Genomic DNA, 12,940 nt, shown 5'->3' with positions numbered 1-12,940 from the left:
TTTCTGTTCAAATTCCTTAGTTTAACAAGAACTATCTATATAAGTATTGTTTCATCAATCTTCATTTTAACTGTCAAATAAACATTTGAGGGGGTGGGTTGGTGATCTCTGGTCCCAGTCTATGCTTATTAACATCTGTCAACTCTGCTTCCTGTGCTCAGGTAATGTCCAGCTACCTTTTATTCTTAATCTGTCACATGTATTAACAGGCCTGTCTCCAATTGTCAAGCTATGTTATAGAACTGTGACCCTCTGGTAGGTACTGAAGATATTTCGGTCAGTTTCAGCAAACCAAATCTATCAAATTTATGAAATTACATTTGATTACCTAATGTAAAATATTAATCAACAATTGATCCATATAATGAACAGACTTAATTTATCTTTATCTTTGCAAGAAATGTACAAAAATAGGAAAATGGACAGTTTAAATCACAATTGACCAGTATTGACCACTTGGGGAGTATTGACCGGGACGGTTAAAACCACGGGGCGGTTTTAACCGCTCAACCTTGGGTAGGACACACAAGCACGAAGTATGCTCGATCTTCTGGTTCCTTACTACATAGTGAACATTGAAGCGATGTGTATTTGCCTGCAGGATGCATTGTCCAAGAGGTACCTTACACTTACAAATGTTTTGCGTATAGCTGTAGTTTCTGTCCCAGAGGAGTCCCACACTACAGATGAAGATAAAGTCAGGACCCTGCTGGGTTAAGGTGGGGTCATACTGAAAGCTAAAGATAACGAACAGTGATCAATCTCATAACTCCTATAAAGGTGAAGATAACGAACAGTGATCAATCTCATAACTCCTATAAGCAATACAAAATAGAGAGTTGGGCGAACACGGACCCCTGGACACACCAGAGGTGGGATCAGGTGTCTAGGAGGAGTAATCATCCCCTGTCGACCGGTCACACCCGCCGTGAGCCTTATACATGTATTTTGGTCAGGTAAATGGAGTTATCCAGAGAGGGATCTTTATTGTGCCATACCTGCTTATATCTCAAGATAGCAAACTTTGTTTCGAGACAATAATAATTCTGTGTTACTCGACTCAGGTATATGTACCACGAATAAAGCACGCCAAGAAAAAATGCTGTATTTGCCAATCAAGAACTTCTTTGAGAAACATTAGTTACACTCCCTCGGATTTCCATTGTCACAATTTTAACATCCTGTATCAGTGACATGTTTCATTGTTGCAAAAAATATATATATAAGCAATTGGTCCCAAAATATGTTCAAGACCGGATATATGCAATATCGTGTGGAAATAACGAACTTAAAATGCGTAAAATAGAGAACGAGCAAGTCCAGAAGGATGAAATTATTTGGCTTTTGAAAAAATACGTTAAGATTGAATTATGAATTAATGTAGATAAGATTTGGTGATTTAGAAATAGCGTCAGTGTATATGTATAAATTAAAGAGTTCTGAGGTAGCGATTTTACCCTAAATATCCAGTCTTAAAACCACGTCCCGTGAGGTTCCGGGTTCAAATAGGTCCTCAGTACCCCTTGCTTGTCGTAAGAGGCGACTAAATGGGGCGATCCTTCGGATGAGACCGCAAAAACCGAGGTCACGTGTCACAGCAGGTGTGGCACGATAACGATCCCTCCCTGCTCAAAGGCCGTAAGTGCCGAGCATAGGCCTAAATTTTGCAGCCCTTCACCGGCAATGGTGACGTCTTCACGTGAGTGAAAGATTCAAAAGAGGGACGTTAAACAATATACAATGATTGAATCAAGCAATTTTTTCTGAATGTAATTTCGATAAATCTTAACATAACACGAAAGACATATTTCGTTTTATAGAGATATCATTATCAAACATCGATCTTACGTATAGCATTTTATTCCCAGTTTTATCTATAGGATCTACACTGACAATATATAAACATGAAAACGTTTATTTCCATCCTGTGCATAAAATCCGAAATTTATATGCATATTGATAATCAATAATTCACAAGAAAGAAAACGTTCATTATTAAACACAGGCTGTTATTAAAGAAATTTATTGAAATATTTTGAAACAGTAAAAAATCAATTCAGAAAGCTTTCAGATCATAGTTATAAAAGATAAAACCTGTGTTTATTGGTTGCAAAATCATTTTTTATGAAGTATTTTTCAAAGATAATTTAATGTCTTAACCGAAGGGGGGTTACAACATGCATTCTGAGATCCTAGCAAAAGCAATACATGTCACCTACCGGTGTCCCCTATTTTCTTTAGGGATGCCATTGCAGACCATTTATATTTGGAGGAGCGGGCAGATATTATTTTTCAATCTCACGAAATATCATAATTTCGATCTTTTGTAAATACATATGTAGATGCAGTGAATTAGACGAACTCTAATTACAAATTGGTATGCCTTAAATCATATAGATTTCACACAATTAAAAAAAACCCAGAGATCTAGACAGAGTACAAAAAATTTAATTCAGTTAACCATGAGACAAAGTTTTACAATTTTTATTAGAATAATTCAGCTGTAGCAAAAGTGAAACTTGATATGTACATGTATCTACTCATTTGATAATCACATGTCAAATTCCTAAGTTAAGGCATTGTAGAAAACAACATTCTATACAAAGTTTCATAAATCTCGTAAACGTCCAATGTCTGTGAATATATATTATTAAATCATATACCAAATCTCAGCTTCCAAAATCAGAGCCTAGAGAAAAAAAGTCCAGAAAACAAAACTGAAGAAATTCCGACAACCATGAAATTAAGTTTTGCAATTTTTGTTAGAATAGGTCAGTCATAACAAATCAGTTTCTACTCATTAGGTAACCATGCATACGTCAAATTTCAGATTCCTAAGTTAAAACTAAGTGGAAAACAGTCCGAAAATATATAAATTCGGCAGAAAGTCTCATATATCTTGTAAAAATCATTTAACTATGACAAAACTTAAATTTGATCTGTAAACCACTTTCTAAATTTCAGCTAGAATTACGAAAGTTTCGAAACAATTTATCCCCCTTATTCAATTGAGCCAATTTTTATTTTTCATTTTGTTGCTATGACAATACATTGCTCTATGTCATATAGAATTTATATTTTCCTTAGAATTATTCATCAAATGCTTTTCACTACATTTAATTATAAGGAATGAAAGTGTAATCTCTACCCATTTTATAGGATATGATATAAGTTGGGACGATTAACGCTCTACACAATTGCTCCTCGGTTTATAATGCGTAAATGCCCCAACTTACTTTATATCGTATAAAATGACGAAAAATTACTCTCATTCCTTAAATAAACCAAAGATGCATGCGTCTTTCAACATTAACCACATTCGTTTTGTCCTTCTTTTTTCGTCTGCTCGCTAAACCGCAGCATTTTTTGCAAACGATCGTTACGCCGATTCCAATTCCAGTACCAACCATCACAAACAAAGTGACCAGAAAGTATTCCCATGCAGGAAGACCAAGAAGTCTCGTATCTAACCCAGAGTCACTGATAGTAATTTCTTGAAACTTTCTGGAGTCGGTCATCTTAGTGACAGGAAGTGACATATTACGGAAAGGAAGTGGCGTCGTATGGAAAGTAAGTGGTGTCGTATGTATTGCTGATGTCATCTGAATTGAAAATGAAATCGATGGCGAATATCCACCTCCTCCCTCCATCTCGAACGGTCCCAGAATTCCATCTTCTACGTCAGTGTCAATACGGTCGACCTCTGGTGTCAATTTTGGAGGACTTGCTTCATTGTTTTTATAAATTACATCGGGTACTTCCTGTTGTCGGATGAGTTTGTGAATTGAGGCTCCTAAAATAATCATTTGCTAATAATTTTTAGTACAAACTTCTTGGATTGTGCTATATTACAAACAATATTTAAATAAAAACCTGGCAAATTCCAGTTCAACTAATTTTAAAGTTCAAAGAAGAGGTTACGGCCTTAAATCAGAAAGATTATTGGATTATCTCATACCGTGACTTGATAATTCATCAATAGGGCGAGCCCAGAAAGTATGTAGACGTCCACAAGACAATATTACAAACAACCTGAAATACCATCACAATAAGCTGTGGTTATAGACTTCAGTTTCAATTCAATTCTTTATTGTTCTTGAGTTATACAACTCATCGGAATACATCCAGAACATGTACATGTATATTCACAGTATATCTAATTGTATACGGTACATGTAACAACGGCTGAGTAGACAGGAGGAGATAGGAGGAGAAATTACAAATATAACATAATCACAGTATGAGATGCACGTTATTAGAAAAATAATATAATTACATTATTGACTTACAACACTAAACTTCGTATTTTCCAGCTTGTATTAAGAATTTTTCCAAGTTATTGAGTATTGTCTACACTAAAGAGCTTAACTGATTTAAAGACACTTGGTTTTGTGTAATAGAAATCCTTAATATATTTCTTCCTCAAATTGATGTAAAATGGCCATTTCAGGATAAAATGAAACTCATCTTCTATATCATTATAATCACATAATTTACAAAGCCTTGCAGCCCTTCAAACATTGTCCCTCTAAGTTGATTGGTCTTTTGAGATAAGATTGTAAACAAAAGTTATCTATTAAATGTTGATAAAGAACACTTTTTGGTGAACTTGAAAGAGACGACATTAGGTTTTGTTTGTAAATATCCAATATTCTGAATTACATTATTTTATAATATTTATGTTGATTCACACACGACTTCTCAAACACATATTCTAAACCAATGCTTGACAGGTCATGTTTTACATTAACAATCCAGTTGTCATTGTTTGCAATTATATTTTCATAACATTCTTTCAAAATACAGTTATTCGTGGTTTTAAATTTTAACCAGAATAAAAAAAATTCTCAATTTCCTTCTAATGTTAAGTGGGAATCTACCAAATTCACAATTCACCATACTATTGTTAGTTCTTTTGTTTACCCCTAACATGTTTTGTTACATAAAGATGCACCTTTTCAATGTTCGGTGTTTTATGAAAATCCCCAAATTTCACATGTATATGAAAGAAGACTGTGTACATAAGTATCAAAAATTGTGTTTCAACATTAAAATAATGGTTGTAATTAAATAACATTCCTAAATACTTAAATGTATATACAACTTCAAGCCATTGATTATTATACATCCATTTCTCAGTTTCCATAATTTTTCCACTATTTCTAAAAATAACAACCTTTGGTCGTCAGCATACATTAGTAAGAAAATATTAATCAATTGTAATTTAATAGATGGAGAATTGTTACTAACAAAATTTATTTCCAAATCGAGCAAAGATTAATGGCGATAACACTTCGCCCTGCGTAAGACCCATTTCATTGCTAAGATATTCGTTTAAAACCCCATCGAATTTAACACATGATTTTATACGTCTGTACAGAGACTGGGTAACTGGAAGCAGTTTCCCCCGAATACCAACATTAAACAATTTGAACCATATCTTGTATCTATTGATAGAGTCAAACGCCTTTTGAAAATCTACAAAACAACAATATAAACTTCTTTTTTTTTTTTTTTTTTTTTGTGGTTGGGTTTTTTTGTTTGCTTTTTGTAATTCAGAGTTTTGTTAATTAATGATTGCAAAGCAGATATTGCATCTACTGTAGATAATCCTGGTTGTTAACCAAATTGTGCATCAAGCAATATATTGTGCTCGTTATCCCACTCCAAAATTGACACTAGTGAATAGGTTCCCAAAGCAACTAACAATAGAAATAACTCTGTAGTTATTTACTCTAGTCAGAATGACGGTGGGTGCGACCGATCAACAGGGAATGCTTACTCCTCCAAGACACCTGATCCAACCTCTGGTGTTTCAATGGCTTCTTGTTTGCCCTACTCTTAATTTTGTATTCTTTATGGGATTAATGAGATTGATCATTGTTCGTTATCTTCATTTTTCATGGTAAGGGCTCTATTTGCCATCCAAAATTTATAAAGTCGCGACTTTTGTTTTAAAATTAATGCCTCCTACTACTTTTTGTCAGCATCCCATCATTATTTTCTGATCAAAGTGACGGAATGATGACATTATGAAGATAACGTTTGCACTACCATTTGGGCTGTTTGACTGAATTTTTTTTTTAGTTTTCAAGAAAACAATATAGCAGACTTAACTATTGTTGAATAAAAGAAGACCCACTCTTTCTTTAAAAGTTTGAAAATTTGAGTTTTACAGATATAAGGCTGTTATCATATATAGTTCAACTACCTATAAATAAATATGAAAATCTACGAGTCCACATACACTTATTTTATTAAAAAGAGGAACCTACCATATAGGTATATAGTTGTCCATGAGGGCAGCTCCACAACAATTGAAATGATTGTCAGACACTATATTTTCACGAGGACGTTTTATTAAATCTTAAAACTTTGATTTTCAATTTTTTTCCCCCAGAGACAAGAAGTTTTAACTATCTATGAAAAATTACGTGCATGCTTTGCATTTAATCCGAAATCAATATCTATATTGACAATCAAAGATTGACATGAAAATTAAAGTACAATATTATTGATATGAAGGAATCAGAATTTAAATATGGTCAAAACATCAATAAAGATTATATTTTTCAGAAACAAACCCTATCAGTTACAGAAGCGCACTTCTGTATTTTTCTGAGAATTTTATTTTTAATTCTTGTATAAAGCATTAAAATTATAAGTTCTTGGTAATCATTTGATGTATTTTTCATATCATAAATCTAAAAACATCTACCCAGGAAATCCAGCTTCAACCGAATCACTCGTTACATGCACAGTATTCCTACGGAAGGATAGACACGTTAGAAATTTTTGACAAGGGTTGATATCAATATCGTGGTGACAAAATACTAGGAATTTTATTCCTTAAAACATCAACATTCAAATTTTCCAGCCCACGGAACAGAAGAGTCTATCTCACTGGGAGTGACATGTTGACCAGAAGGGGCATTTCTGAAAAGAAACAAATTCCGTTATATTGACAACTATTAGTACTAGAGTTTGAACTCCGGCAAGGAAACATATTTTCGATTTTGCATACCTTTGGCGACCAGATTACACGGGCGTGCATTGCAATCATTGGTCGAACAGCATGCGTCACAGACATGTAAACCGGTGTCCCCAACAATGCTTTTCTTATAGCGGGGACTGCCATGTGAGTCAGCATACGCCTTTGCCAAAACTAGACACATCTGTCAAATGATACCGATTAAAACAGTGGCATTTCTTCCCCTTGTTCTTAGCAGTCACGGAAAATATGTTTGAAGTGCAAGTATGTTTCTGGAATATTTAAGAATATAAGAGATTAGCTTACGTGTGCATTTTCGCAGCCATAGACCATCCTTCGTAATCCACCTATATACCGAGTGCCAGTGAAACACATCTACAAAACATTGCTCACTTCAAATAAAAGAATGTTTGGATGAAAGGTGAAGATAACAAACAGTGATTAATCTCATAACTCCTATAAGCAATGCAAAATAGAGAGTTGGGCAAACACGGTGGGATCAGGTGCCTAGGAAGAGTAAGCATCCCCTGTCGACCGGTCACACCCGCCGTGAGCCTTATATCTTGATCAGGTAAACGGAGTAATCCGTAGTCAAATAAATGTGCCAGGAACGGCCTAACAATCGGTATGAAACACGTCAGACATCATTTGACCCAATGATAGGTTGTATTGGCAAACTAGATCGTTATAACGACCAAAGAATTTACAAAATGCTGACTTTAAACGAGACAGTTGGAACCCCTGTACCATCAACTTGTTTGTCAGTAGCCTGCTTCGATTAAAAAACTGACCATAAGCAGAACAAGCTCTTGCGTATCGAATCAGTTGAGAGATATAAACACCATATACAGGTGATAATGGAATATTACTTCATAAATATGGGAAGTTGACGATGGAAAAGCTGAAATCATCCCATTTGTTATAAAGTTGATTTGTTAGTTTGCCGTTAATATCTACTTTCAATAAAATATCTAAGTATGAAGCAGAAGTGGACGACTCTGTGGTATATTTTATTTCGAGTTCACTGGGATATATCGAATCGACATATGAATGAAAATCGTTATTGTTAATATAATACGTCGTCGATATATCTAAATGTCGAATTGAAGGCCACAGCAAGAGATTTTTTCTTCTCACGTAGAAGTTTTTGAATAAATTCTGCTTCATTGGAATATAAAAACAGGTCAGCTAACAAAGGAGCACAATTCGTGCCCTTGGGAGTTCCAACAGACTGTTGAAAGATCTGATCAATAACCACAAAGATATTGTCAATGAGTAACTCCAGCATATTTTTATTTCAACTTCAGAGTACTTGTGCGTGGAATCGAATCATAGTGGCGTTTAACAAAGCATTTTTTTTGGGGGGGGGGGGGGGGATGACTGATCACTAGATAGGAATATTTGCGTTTTCCATTTTTGTTGAAGAAGCAGATGTCTATGATGTCAAAAAGTCTAGTCTTTAATTTATCGTGAGGAATGGTCGTGTAAAGTGTTGAAAGGTCATACGTTTTGATGTTGATTTGAGAAAAGTTTTGCGATTTCAAGTTTTCTCAAATTTCTATAGATTTATTTTTAGAATCCACATTTGATTTACACCACAAAAGCATACAGGCCTTCTTTCGTCCACCCCCACCAATTGCTGAAAACGAAATTTTCTGCAAAAGTCCTATAACCTTTGTAAAAGGGGGTCGACCGTGACAAAAGATAAGCATTAAATGCCATAACTGTTGTGAAAGTGGGTCAGCTGAAGCGACTCTTTACTTGTTCACTGGATATCCACACGTGCACAGTTTATATGCACAGTACGCAGTATATATCAATACAAAAGCGGACCAAATAAGACGATAAAAAGTTTGGAGATATAATTGGTTACGATAAGGGGAACTCATAAAAGGGCCCAAACAATGGTACCCTCTGGGTGCCCCTCCAATCATCGGTAGTCCCCGTTTTATATTGTCTTTGTTGAGACGGCAGACTGTGACTGGATAATTCAGTATTGACTGGAGGGTATGCCTATTGTGCTACGGTTAACGGCTCCAATAGCGTTTAGAGGAAACGATTTTAACATTCATAAAATAACTATATGATTTTAAATTACTTGTACCTCGTTATCTCCACACTGTGAAATCTGGCACGTGGACGCATCTACATGAAGCCCCGAACACACACGACACCTATTGCTAGTAATAGTACTAGTAATATTATCTGAAATAGAGAGAGTACAATTTGTTTGAGGGTTTTTCCCGTAAGATTTATGTAACAAATCACTTTTTATTTTTAATCTACTACTTTTATTGCAAAGATCAAAGAAATGCCGCGGTCATTATTCTACGATATACCTTCATACTGATTATGAGAAAATTGATACACATCTCTCTTGCGCTTCGAGTTTCGCTAATGCAACAATAAAGTCGATGCCCGATAATTCAAGGTTATAATCATAAAAATCAATAAATATATGTTGTAAAAAAAATTCTTAAATGACTAAAGAACATTTTCCATTCAGTATAAACCAATCGTTTGCATTCCGAGAGCGATACACTTGTAAACATGGCGATGCAGTGACAAGTTTTCCTTGAACTGTATTCAAAGCAATTGATACAATCCGTCAACATCAAAATAAATACTTGAAATTTTTTTCAAATATATTTAGAATAACCCTACCACCTCACATTTTTCGTCAACAAAAAAACAGTGTAGGCCGTTTCGGAAACTACCATGACGTCACAGTGACCTAATCCGTACATGTGTAGCTTTTCTGAGCAGTAGTAGAATAGAAATAAAGTTCTTGTTTTCGTATATATTGCAGGATAACCTCCTTGGTCTCGAAATGTTGTTTTTGAAAATATATCTAAGCCTCGGCTAACGCCTCGAGTTTTATGTTTCAAAACAACATTTCTCGACCTCGAAGGCTATCCTGCGACATACACGAAAACGCGATTATTATTTCTTAATTAGTAAATAAATGTAATTTCATAGGAAATTAATGCCAATTTTGGGGTTTGTCTTAAATATCATTAAATATCACCCCCCCCCCCCCCCGAACCCCCAACCCCCCACCTAATGGTTAACAAAAAATTTCAATAATGGTATTAAATTTTTTGAATGGCAAGGTTATGGTAATTGAATGCAGTTGTAATATCAAGTAAAATAATGTTTTTCGCTTTACGTGTTAGAAAATGTAATCTATTAAAACAGGAGTGACTATCTTTGCATTCAACGTACTTGTAAAATTACAGAGGCGGCCATTACAGAGAGGCGACGACGCAGCATCACAACATTCGGCGCACTGGTCCACGATCGATCGTCTTCCGACAGGGGACACCATCCAGGAACATAACTGTTAAATCAAGGCTAACTTAGGTGATAAATGACCGACCATGAGTGGTTCCACCACTTTATAATATCAAAGGGTGTGTTATAAAAACATCCACAGACAGTTCGACGAGTAATTGTTGCAAATTTTGTTTTATCCATTTTCACATACAGTGAGTAAGATAGCCGTGATCAGTGATGAACCATCATCTATTCATCTACAAATATAATTATTATCATCACAAATGTCCTTGTATAATTATTCTTGAACAGCGATGTTTGCATGCCAGTAGACAGTGATGCACTAGAATGTTTTCTGTATCACAGTCTTTCTTGTCATTCTTTCCCATTCTATAGGATCCACCTAGTAAATTGTTAAGTGACGTCAATCACAATTCCTAGACGCAAAAATTACAATTCTTTATTGTCCAAGACATTGAATTGTAAGCTTGTTTTAAATTTTTACTGGGGTAGACGAATGGGCAAAATTCTAAATACTCCTCGCAAATTTACCCGAAACATAAAAATTCCGACCTTTTTCGTTCTACATCCTGCCACAAACAAAGTCTCGTTGTTACTTGAAGATATCGACTCCATGAAACACATCTGAAATGTATGGATGTAATCTGTATTCAGCAGACAAAAGGAAATTAAAAAAAGATCATCCTACAATTCATTGATGTCCTCGTCCAGTCTGTATGTAAGTCATATCATTAAGCTATAATGCATTTTCCCTTAATCACTTACATGGTCGGACGGACACGTGACTGTTCTCTGTACACAGATAGAAGCTGGCTGTCCATTGCAGGAGTAGCAACGAATGAAGCCCTCAACTACAGTTACAATGATTGAGGGAAATATTAGTAATAACGAACAGTTCTCAACAATGTACAACAGTTAAATTGATAATTTAAATCTGTATTATTAGAACTGGCTACGACTTCAACTGTACATGTATCTATTTAAATGTCAACTATACAAGTGTACATTTGATGGCATACTGTACATTGTACATATGTCGAGATGGTTTACCTGTGCCTATGCTGTTATATATTTTACATTATACCTATGTTAACATATATATTATACTATTGTTGACATACTGTACCTATGCTGATATATTGACATATATTTCAATTTCTTTCTATAATATGTTTCTTCCTTATATCTCTTTTCTAATTGACATGCTTTTTGAAGATTTTATCCGTAGATTTAAAAAATATTAACAAATAACGTTTCCAATTATCATAAATATTTTTTTCTAAAAAATAGAACGTTTTTATCTTACTCTTTTAGGAGTGTCTTTATTAGATATTCATATCATGCACCAAATCACAGCAAAATTTGGACTCTAGAATCTCTCATTTGTTAACAAAACACCCTTTTTACATCATTGCGGGAAAATCATATAAACTAATTAGTTTGTATCACTCTTTCAGTGGTGAAATCATACTTCATAAGAGGTGTTTTAACGAGCCAATAAATAAAATTTTAGTGTAATGAGCGATGTTGACATATATTCTGCTTTTGTTGACAGGTCGAGAGTTGATTGACACGCAGTACGGGCACGAACATACACTGTATATTTGTGTCTGTGTAAATGTATATCATCATTGTCCTTATAAACATTTGTCTAGTTAATATGCCTCTTTTGATATACTATTCTCAAATTGTCAAATACTATACCTCTATCAGAAAAAAGCCCGGCAAGCAGTACCAAGATCACCTTTAACATATCTAAAAATAGACTGTGGTAAAATTCTGCAATGAAAATGAAATCTACCAGCTTTAACAATTTTACTAGAAATATGAAGTAATTAAGATCAAACTGAGAGTTGCAGCTTAATGAGGTGTGGGTTGTATGTACTGTTTAACCTGGTAAACGCTTACCCATCTCATGATATTACATGTACCGAACAGTCTACGGAGCACGGTACAAAAAGTTATATTATAATACCAGCAGAGATCTGTGAAGTGACTTCAATACAATACCAGCAGAGATCTGTGAAGTGACTTCAATACAATACCAGCAGAGATCTGTGAAGTGACTTCAATACAATACCAGCAGAGATCCGTGAAGTGACTTCAATACAATACCAGCAGAGATCTGTGAAGTGACTTCAATACAATACCAGCAGAGATCCGTGAAGTGACTTCAATACGATACCAGCAGAGATCCGTGAAGTGACTTCAATACAATACCAGCAGAGATCTTTGAAGTGACTTCAATACAATACCAGCAGAGATCCGTGAAGTGACTTCAATACAATACCAGCAGAGATCTGTGAAGTGACTTCAATACAATACCAGCAGAGATCCGTGAAGTGACCTCAATACAATACCAGCAGAGATCTGTGAAGTGACTTCAATACAATACCAGCAGAGATCCGTGAAGTGACTTCAATACAATACCAGCAGAGATCCGTGAAGTGACTTCAATACAATACCAGCAGAGATCTGTGAAGTGACTTCAATACAATACCAGCAGAGATCTGTGAAGTGACTTCAATACAATACCAGCAGAGATCTGTGAAGTGACTTCAATACAATACCAGCACAGATCTGTGAAGTGACTTCAGCATTTAGGGAGACAGTGAAGATAGACGTAAGTATTTCAGAGAGAGGTTACAACTT

General features: G+C 35.0%; 1 protein-coding gene across 1 annotated transcript; it reads right to left on the bottom strand.

The window, feature by feature from the left end:
* Nucleotides 1–6,823: 6,823 nt before the first annotated feature.
* LOC125649830 (uncharacterized) lies at nucleotides 6,824–12,940 on the bottom strand. The gene is made up of 8 exons (XM_056165197.1): nucleotides 11,993–12,940; nucleotides 11,054–11,139; nucleotides 10,841–10,912; nucleotides 10,217–10,331; nucleotides 9,096–9,196; nucleotides 7,298–7,366; nucleotides 7,025–7,175; nucleotides 6,824–6,936 (listed from the first exon to the last, which is right to left on the bottom strand). Exons 1-8 carry the CDS (start codon nucleotides 12,039–12,041, stop codon nucleotides 6,896–6,898), a joined length of 684 nt encoding a protein of 227 aa, XP_056021172.1. The 5' UTR covers nucleotides 12,042–12,940; the 3' UTR covers nucleotides 6,824–6,895.

This window comes from Ostrea edulis, chromosome 5 (assembly GCF_947568905.1).
Source record: "Ostrea edulis chromosome 5, xbOstEdul1.1, whole genome shotgun sequence".
NCBI lineage: Eukaryota > Metazoa > Mollusca > Bivalvia > Ostreida > Ostreidae > Ostrea > Ostrea edulis.
Note: the sequence above shows the minus strand (reverse complement) of the source record. Positions and strands in the feature narration are given on the sequence as shown.